The sequence below is a fragment of the Colossoma macropomum genome, unplaced genomic scaffold (assembly GCF_904425465.1).
Source record: "Colossoma macropomum unplaced genomic scaffold, Colossoma_macropomum, whole genome shotgun sequence".
NCBI classification, from domain to species: domain Eukaryota; kingdom Metazoa; phylum Chordata; class Actinopteri; order Characiformes; family Serrasalmidae; genus Colossoma; species Colossoma macropomum.
In genome coordinates this window covers 25,237,179-25,261,520 of record NW_023494807.1, presented here as the reverse complement: position 1 = coordinate 25,261,520, position 24,342 = coordinate 25,237,179, and the positions used below count along the sequence as shown (strand labels likewise).

At 39.1% G+C, this 24,342-nt stretch overlaps 1 protein-coding gene across 1 annotated transcript; it reads left to right on the top strand.

The window, feature by feature from the left end:
* Positions 1–1,192: 1,192 nt before the first annotated feature.
* LOC118796899 (protein FAM227A-like) lies at positions 1,193–20,920 on the top strand. Its single transcript, XM_036556049.1, has 14 exons — positions 1,193–1,229; positions 4,362–4,515; positions 5,392–5,474; positions 6,342–6,390; positions 7,011–7,078; positions 9,751–9,888; positions 13,033–13,131; positions 13,497–13,601; positions 15,998–16,124; positions 17,442–17,546; positions 17,941–18,041; positions 19,679–19,763; positions 19,996–20,060; positions 20,612–20,920. Exons 2-14 carry the CDS (start codon positions 4,395–4,397, stop codon positions 20,918–20,920), a joined length of 1,455 nt encoding a protein of 484 aa, XP_036411942.1. The 5' UTR covers positions 1,193–1,229; positions 4,362–4,394.
* The last annotated feature ends 3,422 nt before the right edge of the window (positions 20,921–24,342 follow it).

Here is a 24,342-nt window from a genome sequence, read left to right as displayed (position 1 = left end):
AGCTTTAATCTTCTCCATTCTCAATCCAGAGCAACTTGGCTCAGTGCATTAGATTGTATGATTAGGTAATAAATTCAGACTGAATGAGTTTTCCGTTTGTAATCTAATGATAATCATGACGAAAAGACAGCACATTCATTTAGTCAGAAAATTCTAATTTTATTCAAGCGAATAAAACAGAACACCCCTCAACCCCACGCCCGTTTGATTTTGTCTGTTTTGCCTGCCCTCAATATGAACCCTGCTGAATGCTGGGGGGCTTTATACCTCTCTAGCTGATGCTTAGCATTGAGCATGGTGGCCTTAAGTTCATGTGCAGGTGCTCCAGATGATCCCAGTGCTTTTCTATGGAGATTAGACAAGCTCTGGGGGCACAACTGAATACCTATGTGAGCAATGGGTGCCGCTGTAACAAGTCCATCATGGCTTGCTCTTCTGTGGACTGTTTGGGCTGGTGTCTGTTTACTCACTCGTAAACATTTCACACCTGCTTCACACTGTACCAAGTTTCTTACCTCTTCATTATTATTTATTTATTGATTGATTGATTAATTCATTGATTATTATCATTTCACCTTTTTGAGTCTTAGTTCTTTCCAAGTTTTTTTTCCTCCAAGGAAGTTTTATTTCTTTCAATGGTCGCTCTTGGAATTAACTGAATTGAACTTTCCAACAGTTGAATTCACTAACTCTAAAGAATTTCAGAATAATTTTCACACATTTACTGTATTTCCAACCTCAATTTCCCAATCCTGTATTAACTAGAAGTGGTCAGTCATTTATTTTAGAGCAAAGTGGCTGAAAATATTTCACAGAATGGTTCACTTTCTATCTTTTCAAATAGTCTCCAACACTGTTCAAAAAGTAGATTTATCAAATAGAAAAAAATTATTCTTGAGTTCTAAGTACTAACTGAGTAAAAATGTTTTTTTTATTTCCATTCCATTTTTCTATTCTATTATTTTTTGATAAATGTATTATTTTTATTATCTTTTGACGTCACGTATGGCATCATGTGCACGCGTCTCTCCAATTAAAAAATAACTAAAAAATAATAATTAAAATTTCTTAATGTAGTCTACACAGGTAAACGCAAGCGCTCTTTTCCCGCGCTCTTCTTTTGAAGTGTCTCTGGTTCGGCGCGTCACGTGGTTACCGCAGCAACGAGCTCCGCGTTCTGTAAACAAACTCACAGAGCGGGACGCGCGCGAATCGGGGACGCGCCTTCGGTAAGATGTGGACTTGAGTTTCCTCTGCAGTCTCTCTTAGTTTATCGCTACAGAAACGACAGTGCGGAGTAACGGAGTCCTGCACATTCACTTTTAACGTGCTTTTTAATGTACGAAGACTTTGAACTTACTCAGTTAAAATACACAGTACTAGGAGGCGAAGATTCAACGCGTTGTCTTAAAGGGGGAACTCCACCAATTTTTCAAAATGTCTGAATAAATAAGTCCAGTTGCGATGTCAGGAGAGTCATTCAGAGCGGTTTGATGCGAAATGGTTCACACTTTACAGAGGTGGCGATAGGAGCCAGGGGTCATGATGTCTACAACACAAATATAGCCATTTTATGTACTATCCAAAACCACCAGTGAGCCAATGCATGTCTTCTGAGTTTGTATATATAATGTAGATGATGGTAAAATTAATTAATCTAAAAAAAAAGAATTTTCTTTGGGGACTGTTTTGCCATACAATGCCCTGCATGTATGTACTCCTTCAAAATGAATGGATTTAAATACATGTTGAGACAAAACTGTATCACAAAACTATAATAAAACAATGTGTCAGACATCTGGCAGCACATATCTAACAGTTTCATGTAATAGATTTCTGTGAAGGAGCTTTCGAAGGCATCAAACTTGTCAGATGTCTGGTTCCTATCACCTGTCTCGGCAAGTTTCTCTAGAACAGAGCATTTCATGCCAAACCACTCTGAATCACTTTGTTTACATCTCAACTATTGAATTATGTAGAGTTTCCTCTTTAGGCATTATTAGGAAGCAGCATGGCTCGTCTTCAATCTCCCCAAGTTCAGCCACGTCACCCCACTGCTGCGCTCCCTTCACTGGCTTCCTGTAGCTGCACGCATCAGATTTAAAACCCTTATGCTTGCTTACAAAGCCAAAAATGGACCAGCCCCTTCCTACGCGATGGCAATGGTGAAATCTCGAACTGTACCACGAGCCCTTCGAGCACAGCTCGACTTGACCCGCCAGACTGAAGACGCATCTCTTTATACAGCACTTAAATGAGCACTGAATTAAGTATTGATTGTAAAGTATTGTACAGCACTTATGTATTGTATTGTATTGCACTGCTCTGTGTTTAACTCTGTTCCTTTTTCTCTAGGTGTCAATAATGACTTTCTGATTCTAGCAGTATCTGAGCTCAGGACTGACTTTCTCTCTAACCCATTGGTAACTAGCAAAGATACTTTCTCTGGATAGACAAAGCACTTTTTGTAAGTCGCTCTGGATAAGAGCGTCTTCTAAATGCTGTAAATGTAAATGTAAATTAGGAAGAGAGTGTGTTAAGGGAACAGTGGGTTAGGCAGTATGGGCAGTGTGTTGAAGGGGAATTCTACTGATTTTAAAAACTTCTCCTTAATCAAATGGTTGAGATGTAAACACAGTCATTCAGAGAGGTTTGATGTGAAGTGGTTCATTGTAGAGGAACTTACTGACTGAAAAATATATTTTTGGGTACTGTTTTGCCTTACAGTGTCCTGCATGTACACTTAAAAATGTTTTAGACTTAAAACGTATGTCAAAGCTATTGTCAGTTTTTCAGGCATCAGGTAAAGTATTCATAATTTCATGGAAGAACTTTCTATGAAGTACACTTTTAAAAAAGATGGTTCTTCAAGCGTTCTTTAGTAAAGAAAATGGTTCTATACAGAACCATAAATACACATAACTAAAGGGTTCTTTGCATTGTGAACATTTTCTTCAGATTGATGAAGAATCTGTCGTGGATGTATCTATATAGAACCTTTTTGAAAAGGGTTCTATAGAGCACATAAAAGAGTTCATCTATTGTTAGGATGTCAAGCTTGTAACAATAGGTGCTATATAGAACCCTTTTCAAAAAGGCTCTATGTACAGCCATCTACATCACATCCTCCATCAATCTGAAGAACCCTTTCCTGATGCAAAGAACTCTTTAGTTATTAGCGTTCATGGTTCTGTATAGAACCCTTGAAGAACCATCTTTTTTAAGTGTGTAGCTTTTACAGACGTTATATGATTTGGACATCTAGTTCCTCTCACCACCACCACTTTCTCTAATTTTCTCATTTCACATCAAACCACACTGACTTTTGCATTTTAATGATTTAATTATGTAGATTTTTTGAAAAATCAGTAATTCCTCTGGTGTTTTATGAGGACGCTATGTTAGATATTATAACAATTAGATATTATACCGTTTATAGTTGGTATAGTGTAGTGGGTAATACCTCTGCCTTCTACGCTGTAGCCTGGGGTTCAATCTCTACCTGAGCAAACACCCTACACTATACCAGAAAGAGTCCTTGGGCAAGACTCCCAACACTACCTTCACCTACCTGTGTAAAATGATCAAACTGTAAGTCGCTCTGGATAAGAGCGTCTGCCAAACGCCATAACTGTAAGCACAGTGTGTTATAAGACAAACATTATAGTCCCTAAATGACAAAGCCAATCTCTATTTTCTGTTTTCTTCTAAAATGACTGCTGTAATGTAATAAGTCTATTTATGGTATTTCCCTTTACTCATTTAGATGTAAGCTCATAGTTGTAAACATCAGCTGACATTAGAATAATAATGGTGCCCTGTAATTTCTGATGGCCCAGAATAACTGAAGCAACACCGTCCAGATTTAGATTCCACTAATCTACATTTGGTAAATTACACATACTTTAGGAACATCACATGTTACAAATGTGTACTATTTGGGATTATTATGCGTCATTACAGCATTACATAAAATACAGTGCAATACAATACAAACTTCACAGTAGGAGTGCAACAGTTAATCGACTTAGTCGACTAAAAACAACGACCAAATTGGTTCAAATTGGACTAATTTATTAGTCGATTAGTTTGTGACATCATTATGCGTGTTTCTCGTGGTAACTCGGAATTTTTTGACACGACTGCTTACTGGAGAGTTAACATGAGCACGATGGCAGCCTCAGGAAAAAAAAATGTTGGAAGCATTTTACTTTGGATGTCCTTTAATACTAATTTTCTGGATTTAACAGTGTTATCTGTCTTTGTCTGCTTTTACTCGGCTGATGGATCTGTGTTGCCTACTTCTTCTACTACTGATTAGATGCACCCTGTAATTGATTGGAGCTTTGTTTATTCTACAGTAGTGCTGTGTTGATTAGGTGCTCCTGGCCTGGATGGAGGAGGTGAACCGGCTGTGTGTGCGCGTCCTGGTGCATCAGGAGGATGTGAAAGAGAACCCACTTAGTGCACAGAAGAGACGGGACAGCCTCCGGGAGTCAGCACAAGCACCTGTCAGTGTCCTCCCACAAGTGTGCATGCTGAAATGTCTCTAGACCAGTGGTCCTCAAACCAGTCCTGAGGGACCCCAGACGGTCCACACTCTAATCTAATCTAATCTAATCGAATCTAATCTAAATACTTCTAACAGAAACTGATACGATTTAGAATATTCTAGTGATTAATGCTGGTACTGCATCAGAAGCTTTAGTGATGTTTGTAAGAGTAACTTTAGCTCATTCTGACAGATCACTTACAGTGTGAACTGTATATCCTCAGTAGTTCAGTTTGACAGAACACCTGCATGGAGGGTGACCGATTATTTACTGACCACTCTGCTGCCTCAGCATGTTTTCTTTTCAGGTGGTTGAAGGTAACGTCTTTTCATGGATTATGACTATGTGTATATGTCTTAAGTTAATACTTAATTAATTCATAATTAATTAACTAATTAGTTAATACTTTAAGAAAGTGCACCCAGATGTGACTCCTTTTATTAAACCTTCAGCCATAATCGTCCTTTTTCTTTCACTATCTGCTCACATAGGTGTGACACTGTAAGTGAATTGCTGCTCCCTTTCAGCTTGAGTCATTAACTCACTCTAGGTTGGACATCACTTTGAAAATATAAACAAAAAATTGTCAACGGAAATATTTGTCAAATAATAATGTCAAATATTTGATTCAGCCCAACTCCCAGCACACCTGAAACAAGCCTTTCAGAGCTCTGAATAGCTGGTTCAGGTGTGTTTGGAGCTGAGTTAGAGCAGAAACATGGACTGGCTGAGGATCCTGAGGAATGACTGCTGAAGACTATGAATATGTGTGTATGTGTGAAGATGTGTCTGTATGTGTGCGTATACACATGATTTTCCTCAACCCAGTGTGTGTTAGCATGTTTGGTGGGAACCATGGCAACACTGAGCGAGGCGATATCCCATCTCCCCCTTCTGCCGAGGCCTGGCCACCTCATGCAGGTAAGCTAACACATTCTTCTTCACAGTCCTTCCCAACTAACTCTCTACAGCCAGCCAAGATCCACTACATTAAATCCAGTACATTAAAATTGTACCACAGTACAGTTCTGAAGGATTTGTACTTTGTTGAGTATTAAAAGAAAATACTTTTACTTCTATTCAAGTCTGTTTCACTTCAGTTATTTATGTTTCGTTCCTCATTTATTTTTTTGAGTTTTGTGTTAGGATTTCTGTTGAGTGAAGACTAGAATGATAACTGTCGAACGTCGAAAAAACCTTGGATTTTTGTTGTTTTTTTGGAGAAGGGGGAAATATGTCCCATTTTATTATCTATACATTGTCAAAGTCAGAAAAAAAACTCCAAATCTCCAAAATGGTAACATTTAAAAGCTTTTACAGGAGAGGGCAAAATATCCTTAACTTTTAATGTAACTTAAAAATTTCTGCATAAATTCAATCGTTGAGATGTAATTCTTAATCATTTAATAATGTAGAAACTTAGAAAAATCGGTTGAATTCCCCTTTAATGTAATGAGGTTTTGTCCCGACAGTGACAGTATGTACTGTACACTCTATGTACATAGATGTTTCTAAACCTAAGCCTTATTCTTCTCCCACACACATTTTTCTGTCTATAGTTAATGCAAAGCTGGTGGTTTAATTTCCATCAGCACCCACAGGTGGAGCAAATGTGAAAATTTTCATTGTTATCTCATAATTATAACACAGGAAATGTTGACAGTACAAGATCAACTGATTGAAGATCACATCATAATGTAAAACTGAATCAAATATTGGGATGTTTTGGGTTATAAACATCAGATTCTTATGGCATATATCAACTGTGTGTGTAAATGTGTGTTTCAGATCAGCAGTGTCAGTGGAAACGTCCAGCCTGAGTCTACAGCTGATGATGGTGTGTATGAGTAGTTTATAGTGTAGTGCACTGATCAAATTGACCAGCCCGATCAGATTGATCAATCAGATTGCTTTTAACCCTATCAAACCTAACGTAACATCAGTGATACATGTAGATACTTTGTCTTTGTCTCCCTTAACTTGTTCAAATCTGCCCCCAGACTAACTGGGCCACTAAAATAGATCATCATGTGGAATAGGGAGCATTCTGTGCTCTACAGTGTTTCCTATGACTGTATAAACGAAGCCGTGCTGCCTTTATTATTGGATGCACAATAAAAGGAGGCTGTTTATAGTGTAAAAAAAATTCCTGCTCAAAAAGACAGTGCCACAAACAAAACAGATATCTATGATTTTGCATCTTTGCTAGATCGTATTCTTTATAAAACAACAATGATGCTATTAAAGGTGAAGAATAGATGAAAATGCTGCCATAAATTTGTAATTTCAGATGTTATTTCAATCTTGTCTCAACAATCTTGTCTTCTAGATATTTGTGGATTGCTCTGATTTAATGCAATAAAAATACTGAGGACACTTTATCACTGTTTTTATTGTTGTGCATAGACTGTTGTAGAATCTGAGTTACCTTTTTTGCTGTGTGTGTTGTCACTGCAGAAAAGACAGAGAAGCCGCCCAGTCTTCCCTGGCTCACCTCACACAAGAGTAAAGTGGCCACAGAAAAGGTCAGAAGTCTTTGCACACAAGGCAGTGACATTCGGTCATTTCTATGCTGTTGTAAATGTAGGTCTTTATCAAAGCGTGTGTACCTTTGGGATGGGTATTGCTGTCAAATTTGATATTCGAATTTGTAAGCCAAATGTTTCAGTGGAAAGTGACGCATCTTACTATTACAAAATCATCTAAACCAAGACCAAGAGCACAAATCTATTGTGGGTAACGAAAACTTAAACAGAGAGAAGAATCTGAAGTCTTTAAAATGCATCTATTTTTCCTGGGGCATTAGCTGGGCGTGTAAAGATCTGGGGCTCGGCACAGGTCATTGTTTAAGGATGTCCTCCCCCAGATTGTTTTCATTTATATTAACCTATAAAATGTGCTTTTTATTTAACGTGCGGATTTACACAACGGCTAAAATGTGCAGTGCTTTCACACTGTTGATTGGTATGTTCTATAAACAAAAACAAAACAAAAGAAAGGAAGAGTGAAAACACTAACAAAAAAAGAAAAAATGTGTTAAAAACACAGGTTTCCCCAATAATACCATAATTACAGTCCTCTCTAATGTCCTGCTAACAGAAACAGATTATCTAGTGTTTTATATTTTATGAGCTAAGTAGTCATTCTATAAAACTTCCTAACTCAAACAAGAAACCGTATTTTAAACATAAAAGACCACAAAACAAAGCATTCCATCATCGTAGTTTTGTGTCATGATGGACATTGTTTGAGGTCTGCAGCTCAACCTGAGCACAACAAAATATCAAATCAAAGTTGGAGTTGAAATTTTAAAACCTTTTATACATTAAAATGATTATTGTAAAATAATTTTTGAATGCTTTTAAGTTTGGGTTATAGAAGTTCAAAACTGCGCCTCATGCATGTTCATAACGTCAGTGAGCGCAAACAGCCAATGAGCTGCTCCGCTTGCCAACCAATCAGCACTCAGTAGCAGTAATGTTAGCGTCCTGCTGCCCAAAACCTGTTTGTTGTAGAAAAAAGGAAGCGTACAGGTGAGTTTTCTTTGCTTTTTTAGTGAAATACATCCTTCTACATACTAAAATTGAAGAAAAGTTCTGGTCAAGTGATTAGAAACTATTTTAACTTTTCATTTTTAGCCTTTTAGCTCCCTTCACCCCATTCATTGTGGACTTGCCCCCGGACGCCCTCTGGTGTTTCACGGTCATGTTTTTGATATAAGAGGAAGGTTGTAGACTTTGTAATGTCTGTGTGGCCATTAAATACTTGTGGATGACATGTGGATGGAGAATTCTTTTCACTTATGTTACCAATGAAAGAAACTGGCGTTGTGTCTCATGTGAAGTATTGGCTACAAACCCCCCAACAGCTTCTGGTGGTGCTGCTCCATTTCGTCCGTATCTGTAAGCTTTCACAGGCACAAACATGGACCAAATGAACGCAGAGTACGGACAGAAGGCTACATCCGTATCCGTATCTGTGTTTTAATGTTGAACATGAAAAAGCTTTAAGACTTAGGCCCTTCACTGCCCCCTGGTGGAGCATAGCATTCAGACATCTCATCGTTGTTCTATGTAAATACCTATAATGTTAGAGGGAAGCTAATGTGTGTATCAAAAAGCCTAATCCATCATTCAAAAATGGGAAAATTCTGACTCTTCCCTAACCTGTGTGCATGTTTTCAGGGTGTACTGATTAAATCAACATTTTTAAAAAAAAAATTCTACTCAAACTACTATTTTAAAGTGTACTTTAAAATCAAATGTACAGAATTTTCTCCTTGCCTTATATATGGTTGATCAGACATGTTTGGTGTCTGAAGTTTTCTTTAGTTTTGCACTGGAGCTACGAGGCTAATATAGCTAACAAGTAATGAAAGCTTAACACTCCAGATAGCATCATACATACCATCACATGCTTATCTCAAACTGTGTTGACATGTTAAAGGGGAACTCCACTGATTTTTCAAAAATTCTACGTAATTAAATAGTTGAGATGTAAACAAAGCCATTCAAAGTGCTTTGATGTGAAATACTTGTCTGAAGACAGAGGACGTCAAAGATGCCTGAAGAGTTTAATGCTTCTGAAAGTTCCCTCACAGAAAGTTATTACATTAAATGTCTATGAATACACTGCCTGATGACTGAGACGTTGTTCAAAGATAGTTGTGGTAATAATTTGGCTTAAAATGTATTTCAATCGATTTATTTTAATCCATTCATGGCAGATGGGTACATGCAGGGTATTGTAAGGCAAATTAGTCCCCAAAGAAAAGTTAATTTTTCAGATTAATGACTATTTTACCATTATCAACATTACATATAAAACTCAGCAGACACATGTAGGTTTCACTGGTGGTTTTGGATAGTAAATAAAAGAGCTATATTTGTGTTGTTGACATTGTGACTCCTGGTTCCTATCACCACCACTGTAAAGAAAGTTTGTAAGTTTCTCTACAACAAACCATTTCATGTCAAACCACTCTGAATGACTGTTTACATTACAAGGGCTGAATTATTCAGATTTTTTTTTTAATTGGTCGAATTCCTCTTTAAATGGTCTGAAAAAGACTTGCTAATGTGGTATGAAATAAACAAGTATTTACAACAATGAACAAAAGTACCTCATATAGCTCATGTCACTTTATTGAGTGGATTCATTGTATGCACTGTGTATGTCTGGTTGTGTGTTTGTGTAGAGAGGAGAGAGGATGAAGATGGTGGAGCTTTACCAGTGTCCTGTATTCACTGACATTCCTGTTCCTCTGCCTCATGATACTGCATACGCCACCATCGTCACACGCGTTGTACAAGCACAGCGCCACCTAGTGCACAAGGTGCCTGAAATCTCCATCAGCAGTCACAGTCTTTTACATGTACTGGCCTCTTTATTAGAAACACCCAGCTTATTGGTTTACTTTACATGGATCATTTTTCAGAATCTGTTTGTATTCCGGCAAAAGTCTCCATATATTTTAATTATATTTCATTAAAATAAATGATTAAACATTCCATTTTATCTCTAACAATCATTTCAGTAGTGACTGTTTCTGTAGCGACAATTGCAGCTAATTTGAGCAGAACTCAAAAACACTAGCCAGTACATGACTAGCAAATTTCAGTTGGACACACATAAAATCATAATATTTTCATTAAAACACAAAAAGTGTACTTAATTGCAGAAAGTATGTTTCAGTAGTGACAATTTTTAATGTTACACTCTGATCACACTTCAATCTCTTCACATTTACTTCAAAACAATAAAATCTAACTGCTCACCATGTGGCCATACAGTCTCACTTCTGTGAGTGTCTGACCTCACAAATGCGCTTCTGGAAGAATGGTCAAAAATTCCCATAAACACACTCCTAAACTTTGTGGAAAGCCTTCCCAGAAGAGTTGAAGCTGTTATAGCTGCAAAGGGTGGGCTGACATCATGTTAAACCCTATGGATTAAGAATGGGATGTCAGTCAAGTTCATATGCGTGTGAAGGCAGACGAGTGAATACTTTTGGCAATGTAGTACGTATATATGTGTGTATATATATGTATACACATATGTGTGTGGTGTGTGTGTGTGTGTGTGTGTGTGTAATAATAATTAAATATGTAAGGCCTGAATACATAATAATTTTTTTTTATAGTTTAACTGTGAGACCGCAGAACTAATCCAGTAGAATAGTCCACATATGCACAGTTACCGACTGTAGTCTGTTGTCATGCACAATTTGTTATCCACACTTGACCCCAGTGGTCCTCACTGTTTTTGCTAATTTGTCTTCCTGCAGTATACGGTGTATGCCTATAATGCAGCCAATTCGTTGGAGCTCCCTCTCCATCATTGCTGTGGTTTTCAGTAGCATTGCCCTCTGAGTCTTCATTAGCCCTGGACTCTACACAGCTTTTACTGACCTTTATTTGGTTAGAAACTTTTTTCAAATTATTAGCGATCCATTTTTGCTTTTTTGAGCTTAAATAGCCTCTCTCTTACTAACATTACAACAAATTGGCTTGTAGTATACATGATAGAGAAAGGCTAGTGACAAGCTGTTCTAAAACTCTGCTGGCACTTCTTCTTGACAGCATGTTTTGGGGTCGTTGCTTGCTGCCCAACACCTTATGGAATGTAAGAATACAGGACAATACCTGGATGGTGAAGGGCTAGTGGGTTCGTCAAAAGAAACTGTGTGTCAACTGATGGGCTACAGCCGCTAATTGTACACCAACAATGTGGAGGTATAAGGTAGGGGTTTGTAATAAAGTGGCCAGTTGTATTCCAAAAGGAAAAAATTCCAAATGAAAACGTAATGAACGTTACTGAAATGTAACAAGTACAGATACTTCCAGATAGGTAGTTTACTCTGTGGCTTGTATGAAAATGCTAAGGAGGCTCAGTTGACTTTGATTTTGGATGAAGATGGCAAAAGATCTAAGCGACTTTGAAAAAGTCTTCATTATTGGGTCACAGTTGGCAAAAACTTCAGTGGCAAAGACTGTGCAACTTCACAGTGACCAAAGTGACATCTGCATTTAGATCTAAGGAACAGACATCAGTAAATAGGGTTGGAAATTGTGGTCAAAAGCATGTCAGTGACCATGATGCTCATGCCTTAGTGAGGTATGAAAGAAAAAAAAACAGAAGAGAAACGGTTCCTCAGGTGACTGAGATTGTCATTGCAGGACATGATCAGACTACATAGAGAAGATTATATGATTATACACTCATGAGCCAAAACATTATGACCTAATATGCTGTTGATCCTCTATCTGAGTGCTATCAAATCAGCTCTGACTGACTGATGAGGCATGAACTCGTTGTTTGGACTCGTGAACCTCCAGCACATCCAGCACATCCACAGATTCTCGATCAGATTGAGGTCTGGGGGTTGTGGAAGGCCAGGGCAGCACCTTGAAGTCTTCATCAGGTTCCTCAAACCATTCCTGAACAATGTGTGTAGTGTGGCATTACCCTGCATTACTCTGCCATCGGGGAATACTGTTGAGTGTACCTGGTCTGTAATGATGTTTAGGTAGGTGGCTCATGTCAAATTGATTGCCTGCCCAGACTCAGGATTTCCCAGCAGAACATTGCCCAGAGCATCACAATCCCTCCACCAGCTTGTCCCACAGTGCATCCTGGTACCATCACTTCCCCTGGTAAACACTGCACACGTAGCTGACTGTCCATTTGATGTAAAAGAAAAAGGGATTCTTCGAAACCAGGTGACCTTCTTCCATTGCTCTCAGGTCCGAGTTTGACGCTTGCATTCCCATTGTAGGCTCTATTGACATTGGACAGGGGTTAGCATGGGCACTCTTAACTCATTTGCAGCTGTGCAACCCCATACGCAACAGGGTTCAATGCACTGTGTTGTGACACATTCCTCCCGGAACAGCGTTAATAATTTCTGTGCCACAGTAGCCCTTCTGCTGGGTCGGACCAAACGAGATAGACTTTGCGGTGCCCACCACTCTTTCGTCGGTGCAGATATTCACCACTGCTGCCCATTTTTCCCACATCCAACACGTCAACTACAAGAACCTTACCTTCGCTTACCAGCTATTGTATCCTTGACATGTGCCATTGTTACAAGATAACCAACATTATTCGCTTTATCTCTGAGTGGCCGTAATGTTTTGGCTCATCGCTGTATACATATAGAACATATCGCTGCTGTCGGAACAAAACCTTACATCTCCAAAATGGAAACTTTCCAGGAGAAGGAAAAAAACATACTTTACTTTCAATGTGAGTCCATGGAACCAGACGTTTTTCCAAGTATATTTTGGCCATTTATGTTGGTCCATTCTTCATGAAATCTACACACAATATAGAGGACAACAGGCATTTTCAAATTATGCGAAAAACTGGAAAATGACAAAAATTGAGGTTTTGTTCCAACAGCAGCGATATACAACATTTTGAATGGTAGTTTTGAGTCTTGCTGTGCACATCATGTGTTATAAACTGTGTGTTTTAGCCCAGCTTGAAGGCTTCTTTCCAGACCATTCTCTCCTCATCCACCGTGGAGCACTTTGTTATCGATTCATTCTGGTGGTTCTTCCTTCATAACTTTCAGGTGAGTTTTTTTGGAATAACAATCGACAAAAAGTTGGATTTTCTTTTTTAGGTCAAGGTTTTCATTTAAAAAATGGAGGAACTTTATGCCTTCCAGATTTGAAATGATTGGAAGGGCATCAGCAATATGGTAATAAATCTTCCCCACCTCTGCACGGCTGCCTGTCAGGTGCAGAGGAGCTGGCCTTGGGGGAGCCACCAGGGGACAGTTTTCCTACACTTTAGTTGCTGCACAGTCACTTGCGGCAACTGTTTAGACCTAAATTATCATTCTGACTGACAGTCAATCTCTATTTCTCTCCCTCTCTGGCTTGCCTTTCTCTCTCTGACGCTGTCTCGCTTGCTCTCTCTCTTATTGTTTCTCAGCCCGACAGGAAAACTCAGGATCGTCTGTTTTGCCGGATTGCGGAGAATTACATCAGTATTCTGACCCAAAACCTCTCCACTCGCAGTGGCACCACATTCCTCCGGGTAGCCTAAACTACTCTCTCCCACTTTATACTCTACAGTATCTCAGGATATGAGCAACATTTCAGAAGTGTAAATGCAGGTGTAAAGGCCAGATCAGGACGATGTAACCTACTTCAGTCCAGTTCTAATCGCTTGAGACCAAACATGTTGACGCTTGCACTGCTGTTCAGAGGTTTAGAATCACTCACCATCTTAAAGAGGCCACAATGTTGCTGTCCAGAGAAAGACTTGTATCTCCAAAATAGTAACTTTAAAGAAGATAACTGCTGTGTCTGATGCACTCAGATGCTAACCCACCACCACCACATCAGTGTAACTGATGTGTACCCAAATAGTACCTGCTCTGTGAGGGTCCATGGGGGTCCTGACCACTGAAGAACAGGGTAAAAGGGGGCTAACAAAGTATGCAGAGAAACAGATGGACTACAGTCTGTAACTGTAGAACTACAAAGTGCACCTATATAGTAAGTGGAGCTGATAAAATGAACAATGAGCATAGAAACAAGGACATATAGGTCATAATGTTATGCCTGATCAGTGTATTTTAAAGTAAATTGAAAACTTGTGTTTTTTCCATTATTTGGTCTGTTGGTTCCGTATGTTGTTTGAGTAATAGCGCCACACCAGTAGGTGGCGGTAAGGCATCTTGATTTACACAGGTTTCCCAACAGCAACAAAATCCAAATACTGAAAATTAGCATCTTCAACACGTTAACACACAAATATTTTGTGTTTTAACACAACAAATATTTTCGTGTTTACATGAAATTATGTTACACGCATTAACACACAGATTCTGACAGGTTTTGAGCCCAAAGACCTGCCATATTGTAACGGCCACTGCACACCGGATGTGCCGTGTCACATAGAGCAGCGTCACACAGCAGAGCGTTGTTATAGAATGCCGGCAGGGAGAGCCGAAAATAGCCAGGTTCAAGTTTGTTTTTATACTATACTGATATAAACGGAATATAATAAAGTGTTCAGCATTACTTATCACGCTTGGCACTCGTTTACTACCTCTTCACAAACTGGCTGTGTTAAAGCTGAAAGATACGAGCTCAAAAAGGCTAGGATAGTAACATTAGCTAAGGTAACTTATTATTAGCATTTGTCAATTTACCCAAAAGACTGGCAAACACCATGGCACGTTGACCCGGAGTGCCGACGCTGGGGTCCATACATGGCGCATCTGGTGTGTGGTGGCCTTAACTTCTGTCTGTCTGACTAGCGCTCACCATTGTCACATTGGAGCTGATAGAATGTTTGTTTTTTAGTTCCTCCTCTCTTCTCCAGCTTGTCTTTGCATACAGAGCACTGATAGGCTCCAGAGATGTACTGTGGATCTGAATGTACAGTGTACAAGTTTTGGAAATTATAAGAAAATAGCAGGCATATCATAATACCGCAGTTCATGTGTTTGTGTTGAACCATACGGGGTGTACTGAACAGTTTGACAGTATACGGTGTACTATTGCACCCCTATTACATATATAATCATATGCCAAAGGTTTGTGCTCCCCTGGTCAAATTATATGTTCTGCTGATTTTCTAAGTGAAAATAGGTTAACGAACCCTCTACTGAGAACACACTTCTGTACATTTTAATACAGTTACTGTTTATTTGCTGTATTTAAAATGGAAAAAATTATACATTTTATTTTTTCCAATTTGTTCAACTCATCAAATAAATAGGAATTGTTTACTGAAAGTTGTAGAAAATGTTAGATTTACGTCTGTTTAATGTAGTAGATGTGACCAATAAAACATTAAATTTGGCTTGGGGTTTTCAAATGTTCTTAAATAGCTAAAGAAAAGTCCTTTAAAATGAATTTCAATTACAAATTAGTTTTGGTACATAGACCCACATGGCATAAGTGGGAAAAAATGCAAGAAATTGTAGGATATGGCACCTTTAATAAGTTTTGTTGTCTTATAATAAATAACTTACAGTATGGATTTAATCATTTTAAACAGCATTAGGTCATTTTAATGGTTTGTTCAATATTTTAGTTTATCTGGGATGAATTGGAAGTTATATAATAACTATATATAACATACTCTAATAATCTAGTTACAATAAACTACAACAAGCGTCAAGCTATATATCTATATATAAGATTTTATCACTAATGCTGGAATATGAGATATTCTGGATATTAACTTTATTATAACTCCCCCCGTGACCCAGAAGGATAAGCAGCTTAGAAAATTTGTGTGTGTGTGTGTGGTGTAACTCCATTGTTAAAAATAGAAATTGTGTACCAAAATGTGCAAAAAATGCCATGTTCAAGTTTATTCCCAGTAGAGGACAGTGCAGAGTTTGGGGATTGTTTGGTAGATGTTGATGATGATATTGGCAGTGAGGAAAAGTGTTCTTTGGTGTCTTTTTTCAGGACTTTCCCAGCACACTGAGTCAGACACTCTACTGCTGCTTCTGTTGCTGCTTCCCTCAGTCCTGCGGCTTTCGCGACCAGACCTTCCTCACTGCTCTGTGCCTCACCGCCTACCAGTGGACAGGAGGTGCAACTGCAGCTTTTTTGCTCTTTTGACATTTGTATGTCTCTATACATCAAAAAAGTCACAATTTCTTTTTACATGACCATTTTAGAACCTTAATTTATCTCTTAGAATTAAACAGGCTGTTTTTATTACCGTGCCTTTAAGACTGACATATGTAAATGACCTCTGTTCTGATTGGCTGCCCTGTATTGTGCTCAATTAAAAAAAGGAACCGTCTGTTTATAACATCAATGTGAATGGGTGGAGCTACTATTGTGCCTTACTTCACAAATGGATTTTAAAATACATTTTAGACCAAAATCTTCTCAAAACTGTCATAAACAATATCTCAGGCATCAGGCAGTGCATTTGAAACCATTTCATGTAATCTCTATATGTGAGGGAGCTTTTAGAGCCATTAAACTCTTCAGCCATCTGGTTCCTATCACCACCACCACTGTCAACAGTTCTGACTTGGTGTATTTCTCTAGAACACAGCATTTCACATCAAACCAGTCTGAATTACTTTGTTTGCATCTTAACGACTGAATTGCATTGAACAGTTTAAAAATACTGTGAAAAATAAAAGGTACCATTTGCTCAAGCTGCAAAAACAGCCCGTTAGCCCATTTTGAATTCACTGTTCTTATGATGTCATGAAAACCGGCTCATTTTTATACATCCGCCTATTCAGCATACATCAGTTTAGCCTCGCCCACTTACACTGAAGTTAAAATGACTGTTTTAGCCTGGACTGCTTTTGATTGAAGCATGATACAGGGCAGCCAATCAGAATAGAGATCACAGAACTTATTTACATATATCAGTCTTAAAGGCACGGTAACAAAAACAGCCTGTTGGCTTCTAAGGGGTACAGAGATGTTGGAAAATGGTCATGTAAAATAAACTGTGACTGCTTTTGATACATAAAGCCACACAAAAGCCATACAAGGACCTCAAGATAAAATACAAGAAAAATGTAGGATATGGGTACGAAGTGCTGTATTCCATTAATATTTTATCAATATGTGTTCAATTAAGTCTTTTTCAGGTTTAATTTCAGCAAAGTTCTCTCCCTTTTTTTTTAAGAATGTCACAGTGACAGAGAAGAGAAAACCGTGGCCACAGATTACTGCTGTTGAGTTATTGACCGCTGCTGCCCTTTTTGAGTCTAAAATAGTCTTGAAGCAATAAACCAAGCTTAGATCTGTCAGCCATGTCGCAGGGAAATCGGTACAATGGATCGTCCTTGTGTGAACTATTGAAGTATTGGTCACAAGTATGTGGATCAAAGACGCTATTATGGAAATGAGTCTCTCTCTCTCTGTGTTTCTGTAGGGATCTGTCCTGCTCCTGAAGTCTACAAGGCGTGGGACTTTGAAGCTCTGGAGCCAGACGAGGCCAGTGGCGTCTCGGAGAGTGAGAAAAGGCAGAAGGAGAGTGGTAGGTCATTACCCCAAAAGACTCTAATCCCTACAATGGGAATAAAATGTCCCCTCCTTCTGCTCTTTAATCCTTAATCTTTATTGAGCTTTCAAATCTTCTTGCTGCATTCATCGGATTTGCTTATTGTTGCTTTAGTGCTAAGATGTAATGTATGCCGGAGCGATTCGGGGCTGCATTCAGCTTTGAGATGGATCGTAGGGGCGCTGGAGTTTAAATTAGCCCCTCTAGAGAATGAGAGCTTAAAGCCGCTTAAAGGTTTTTTCCCATTTTTTCCTTTTTTTGGTGGTAAACATAGCTTTGACTTTGCCTAAGTATGTATTTATGTGAATATGTGCTTGTGTATATGCCTGTGCTTTTGTCTGTGTGTGTGTGTGTGTGTGTGCTTGAACAGGCTCCACTCTAACTCTGTCTGACAGTATGTTCTCCAGCACCTCATTATTTAACCCCACCATCCACAATCAACATGGCAGTCTCACAGGCCCAAAGAAATTGGTCAGTATTATACAAACCGCTTTAAAACCACTTTAATTTCCTTCAAAATTACCATAATGGACAAGTTATTTGTTTTTCACTGTCAACAAAAAAGCATAAAACATTACTCAGAAGCCTCAACAGCCAGTATTTCAGTATTTAGTGTGTCCATCATTATTACAGCTTCCAGTCTTTTCAGGAGACTCACTTTCAGTTTCTCGAGAAAATCTGCAGGGATATTTTTCCACACCTCCAAAGTTCAGTCTTAGAAGTTGGTTGCATTTTCTGCTTCTCACCATCCAAGTAATCCCAAACACATTCAGTGATGTTGAGGTCTGGACTCTGGGGTGGTCAGTCCATTATTCTGCAAACATCAGCAGTTTCTTTGTTTACTTCCTTTTCTCAGTGAGGGTTCTCGACAGCTACACGTCCTTTCAGACCCATAGCGCTGAGTCGTCTTCTCACAGTAGAAGGATGGACAGAAACACTTGTGGATGTTTTCAGATCTGAAGCAGCTTGATTTTCTCCTCTCTCTCAGAGATGAAAGCTTTAAGTGCTGTTTATCTGATGAGGACATTAGGTCATTATAAGTCCCATTTTTTCAAAGCCTAGCTGAATTTTGCAAGATGTTAGTTCATTTGCTTCTAACTGTAATCAAACAATATATTGGATTTCCCACAGATCATTGCGGTGTGACTTCACACACACATATATACACACATATATATATATATATATATATATATATATATATATATATACACACCGATCAGGCATAACATTATGACCTTTCTATGCTCATTGTCCATTTTATCAGCTCCACTTACTGTATAGGTGCACTTTGTAGTTCTATAGTTACAGACTTTAGTCCATCTGTTTCTCTGCATACTTTGTTAGCCCCCTTTTACCCTGTTCTTCAGTGGACCCTCACAGAGCAGGTACTATTTGGGTGGTGGACCACGAGTGGATCAGACACAGCAGCGCTGCTGGAGTTTTTAAACACTGTGTCCACTCACTGTCCACTCTATTAGACACTCCTACCTTGTCAGTCCACCTTGTAGATGTAAAGTCAGAGACGATAGCTCATCTGCTGCTGCACAGTTTGTGTTGGTCATCCTCTAGTCCTTCATCAGTGCTCACAGGACGCTGCCCACAGACGCTGTTGGCTGGATATTTGTGGTTGGTGGACTATTCTCAGTCCAGCAGCGACACTGAGGTGTTTAAAAACTCCAGCAGCACTGCTGTGTCTGATCCACTCAGACCAGCACAATACACACTAACACACCACCACCACATCAATGTTACTGCAGTGCTGAGAATGATCCACCACCCAAATACTACCTGCTCTGTGAGGGTCCATGGGGGTCCTGACCACTGAAGAACAGGGTAAAAGGGGGCTAACAAAGTATGCAGAGAAACAGATGGACTACAGTCTGTAATTGTAGAACTACAAAGTGCACCTAAGTGCAGTTAAACAATTTACAATACAAAATGTACATTTTACAGTTTTTCTTTTTCCTATAAAGCGTCAGAGATACGAGGTTTTGTTCTGACGATGTGTCGGAGGTGATAAGAGGCGTAAAATACTACCTAAAGCACCACTCATATTAAACAGTTACAGTGTACACACATTAATAAAAGGTTTGTGTGGGTTTCAGAGGTGTGTTAGCGATGTGAATGAGGCCAGTATCATCTGCTCCAGGAACAACATGGCCATTCCAAGCCACAAAAGCATTAGTGAGGGTGAGTGAGGCTGCTAAGCCAAAGCTCTTTCAACACATCCTCGCCCTCTCTCTCTCTCTCTCTCTCTCACTCACACACACACACACACACACACACACACACACACACACACACACACAGCTGCAGTCCTGGAATTCAGTTTGTTTATTGTTAATCATAACACATCTAAGAATTACAGCAATTCTCTTTAACTGTGTTTTGTGTGTGTATTGTATCTTTGTCTGGGTCACAGAAGACGTCATAGGCACTGACCTAAAGTCTCTTACTGACCACGTCAACTACAGATCAGCCAGAAAGGTCAGTAGCATTCATGACCTTTAAAGAAATCAGTCGAAGGCCTAATACCAGTAATATCTGTTTAAGTCTTTTGCTTTAATATGTGAATGTAGTAAAGTAACACATTACAGTGTAATGCATTACAGTGTCAGTTGGGTTTTGAATTGGGTTACTTGCAATATTTATATGTATTTAAGAGAACAAAATATACTACTATAAAGTCATAAATATTCTCTTTATTGACTGTGCCTGTCCTGCATGACTTTGACTGTGAGCAGTGCAGCGGGAAGCTCTGTAAACTCTGCAAATTATCTGTCGAAGTGTCTGATTTTCCTGGAGTTAATAAGTTACATGAACCTATTTAAGTCTGAGAGAAGTATTTTGTAAATTATAATTAAATTGTTACATAAATACATACTAATTACATGTTTAGTTACATATTTAGTTAGTAATTTACATTCACTTTCATTTGCCAGTACATTGTGTAGCTTTTGTTATCCACTGTGATACGTGCTGTGTCCACAGGTTAATGTCTATCTCTCCTTCTGTCCTTCTCTCCATCAACCCCTAAGTCCCATGCAGTGTATGCGTGTGTGGAGCTGAAGCAGTGTGTGTTCAATGTGTGGGGAAATTCTCCTCTGGTTCAGCACTACATGACCACACTCAACCTGAAGCAGACCGTGGGCCAAGACCTTCTAGTGAGGAGAACTCAGATCCAGAAACTGCCTCCATATCCTTACACACTCAACCCTATACACTCAGATATCTCCTCATTCTTACACACTCACCTCCTTAGGGGAGAATGGTGTTGGCTGGCTCAGGGGTTGATTGGCACAGTGTTAACTTTTGGGCCTGTAGGTGAAGATCTCACAAAAACGTAGCAAGTTAACACATCCTCTACAGGGAACAAGCTTCAATATGGCATTTTTCTGCACGTTAGTGGCACAATTTCTATTTATTTGCTGAGCTTAACATATTGGGGAAAAAATAAAACATAAAATATAAAATAGAAACTTTTGCATACAAGTCACAACTACAAAACCAAAATACATCCCTTTAATCAACAAAGTTGTTTTACACCAGATGCACTTTTGATGGACTATACTCACTTTTGTTACCAGCTACTCTGGTGGCGAGACAACAGTCTGCTGACTAAAAACAGGAGAGTTTGAGAAATACTACATCAGAGTTCAGACAACGAGACGACTCTGGTTACTCAAAGGTGACGCAAGAGGGTATGTTAACCTGGTAGCTAGCAAAAGCATATGTGTTTAGCGATTCTCTCCGACTAATAAGTAGTCTGTGGCTTTTTTTACGTCACCTTTTGGTATCGGCTCAGCTCGCTTGGAAGCATGATGGAGGTAGTACCAAAAATAAAAAAAGAGATTTGCCCAGTGGAAAACCAAACAAAGTGAGTCGAGTCGAGTCAAGCTGTTACCATGAGTGGAAAAGCGGCTTTAAATACTGTGGCCACCTTTCATCAAAACACTGGTAAACTAGCCAAAAATGGATGAGGAGAAACCAATCCATGAGGTGGAGAAAAGTGATCTAATTTTTATATGGACATTGCTAGCATGTTCTGAAACTGCTGGTAGCTGATGATATTGCTTTTTAACAAAGTGTGAATGCGTAAAATGTGTCTCTCAAACCATTAGCCAATAAGTTCGTAGCTGAGAAGATGACGCTTCCAGTTTGGTTATCCTGACGTTTTTGCGTTGTGAAGTGTAAATAAACATAGTTGTTAATTCGTTTTTGTGTCATAAATTTCACAAAAATTAGTAATAAACATCAAAAACAGGTTTACCAGCACACCCAGGCCAATATCTCGTGGTATAGCAGTCCCTCTTATGTATTATTGCGGCAATAAGCACATAGACTGCAAATTCTATGGGTTCACCTGAGATTGTTCTACTTTAGACCTGCTGAAAGCAGTGAGTGTATCTCTGAATTACTGTAGCAGTGCATGTCTTTGAATGGTAGCTCTCTTCATCTTCCTTGACTGGCCTGTCGCTCACTGCAGACTCGCTGACATACCGTGATGTTTTAAAGCAAACTCTGCTGCGCTCCTCCAGCCAGAGGAGGGCACTGTGCTGTCTGTGGACACAGCATGCGCAGGAGCTAGCCAGCCTGCAGCAGAAGCACCTGGCTGAAAAAGTTCAGCTTCTCAGGTTAATAAATCTTATTTATTTAATTGTGTTTCTTCATTTCTTTTGTCCTCATGTCTTAGCTCCTTCCTCTGAGGATGTGAGGAAGAGATGCAAAGGTAAGTCATGAGAATGAAGGAATCGATGCCAAACTGGAATTTGCCAGTTGACATTTTCGGGAATCATCACTACCGAATATTTTGATAAATTTGAATTCCATTCAATGTGCAAAAACGTGAACTGCTGACTTGTTGCACAGCCGTCACTGGGCTTAAGGTCTCTTCCGACACACAAGGTGATAATAAACATTTATTTCATCAGTGAAAACAATAGTGCTGGTGTATCTGCTTAAATACTGACATTTAAGCCTTCACAAAATTTTACTTCATGTCTGTTTCATATGGGCATTTTTTACAATCTGAAAGTAAAATCAGTGTAAATATTGCAGTGCTAGATGTTATTCCCTGCAATAGATTTGTATTGACATTCATTAGTGTCAGAGGCCTCCTAGTGTTGGAGCACCAAGAGTACAAGGAGTGTTAAATGCCCCAAAATCTGAATTATTATCAATACTAGTGTGTGTAACAGTATATACCACAAGTGTTCTTTTAACACTATTCAGTGTCATATTAAGACAAAGTTTAACTTCATCAACTAGTGATGCACCAAAATGAAAATCCTTGGCTGAAACCAAAATTCAGGACTTACTGGGCCAAAAACTGAAAAAGCAGAGAACAAAAGCAATTTACATTAAAAAACAGTTCACATAAGATAAACTTAAAATAAAACCAGATGTCCTCAACAACAGAGATCTTTTGTTTATCTGAGGCAGTGAATTCCATTATTTTTTAGGTTCTAATTTGCACGGTCGTGAATTTTTGTCAGCATGCTTGCAGGAACTTTCCTCTTTGTTTCTGGATGTCATGTTTTCAAGAGGAATTAAATTTGTAACGGAGATGTCCTTGCGTGCTGTACCTCCTTGTAATGAACATTGATTAATCGCTTGTCTGTTGTCCCTCATAGAAGCTGTGAAATAGTTCCACACAGCTGACAGTTTCACTGTTGATCTGATGCTGCTCAGACTGTTTGAATGCATATGTAAAGGCTGCCACAGGAGAGCAAACAAGGTTGAAGTTAGCTGTATATTCACTAGCTTCTTATTCGATTTTCCATTCCACCTTAAATGGTCCTGCAGATATATTTTGGTGCCCACAGATGCCAGTTTGAAGTCGGTAGTGGTACTGCTATGCCACTGTAACTGTAAATTTTGGTGGAGGAGGAATAATCATCTGGGCCTTTTAGTTTCAGTGAAGGGAAGTCATACCGTTATAGCATACAGTGACATTGTCAAGAATTCTGTGCTTCCAACTTTGTGGCAAAATTTTGGCGAAGACCCCTTTATGTTTCTGCATGATAATGCAGTCAGTTCCTCACAGCAGTCCAACATCTGGTGGAAAGCTTTCCCAGCAGCCTAGACAGTAAATATCTGTCCAGGAGACATTACCAACCTAGCCACCGAGCGGTCAGACTTATCTATAAGGACTTTGGCCAAGCATGCCATTCAAATGGTTGAAGCAGTTAGTGAACTGGACAGAAGACGTAAAAACCATTCAGATACATGATGTGTTTGGACCCAGCTTGTAGTTTGCACAGCATCTGCATTCATATTTCATTTCTGTTCTTTTTTTGTGCAGAAAACACAAGAAAATCCTGTCTCAGAAAAATGTGGTGCACAAACTGTGCCAGCTGCTAGTGCCTCCAGCCAAGGTCAGCTTCCTTTTAGTTCATATTTGTGGTTATTCATTCATGTCAATAATGGCAAAGCTTTATTATACACTTCCATTCAAATAACGTATCGAGTGTTCGACATGTTGGATAAAAGAACTGTAATTTTTGTTTCACTGTCAGCTTTGTGTGCGTGTGCGGCAGGGTGAAGAGGACAACAAAACCCGCTCTGAACAGCTGCTTGCGTTTGAGATGACATTGGAATAAAGACTGCTTGGACACACACACGCATACACACACTCACACCACAACATGCAGTTACACACAGTGTCTATGTAGCACAGTCAGAGCATTAAAACCAGAATGAACTCAGTGAAGTGGAATTCTCTGTCACTGCCCTACAGAGGTGAAGCAGTACTGTGATCAGCCACTAG

Bases quoted from the DNA above. Each gene is read 5' to 3' on its own strand.
- LOC118796899 (XM_036556049.1), top strand. From the start codon at position 4,395: ATGGAGGAGGTGAACCGGCTGTGTGTGCGCGTCCTGGTGCATCAGGAG. The intron at 13,132-13,496 runs GTGAGTTTTTTT...ATTGTTTCTCAG, and splicing joins TCTTCCTTCATAACTTTCAG to CCCGACAGGAAAACTCAGGA. The intron at 18,042-19,678 runs GTCAGTATTATA...TGTGGGTTTCAG, and splicing joins TCACAGGCCCAAAGAAATTG to AGGTGTGTTAGCGATGTGAA.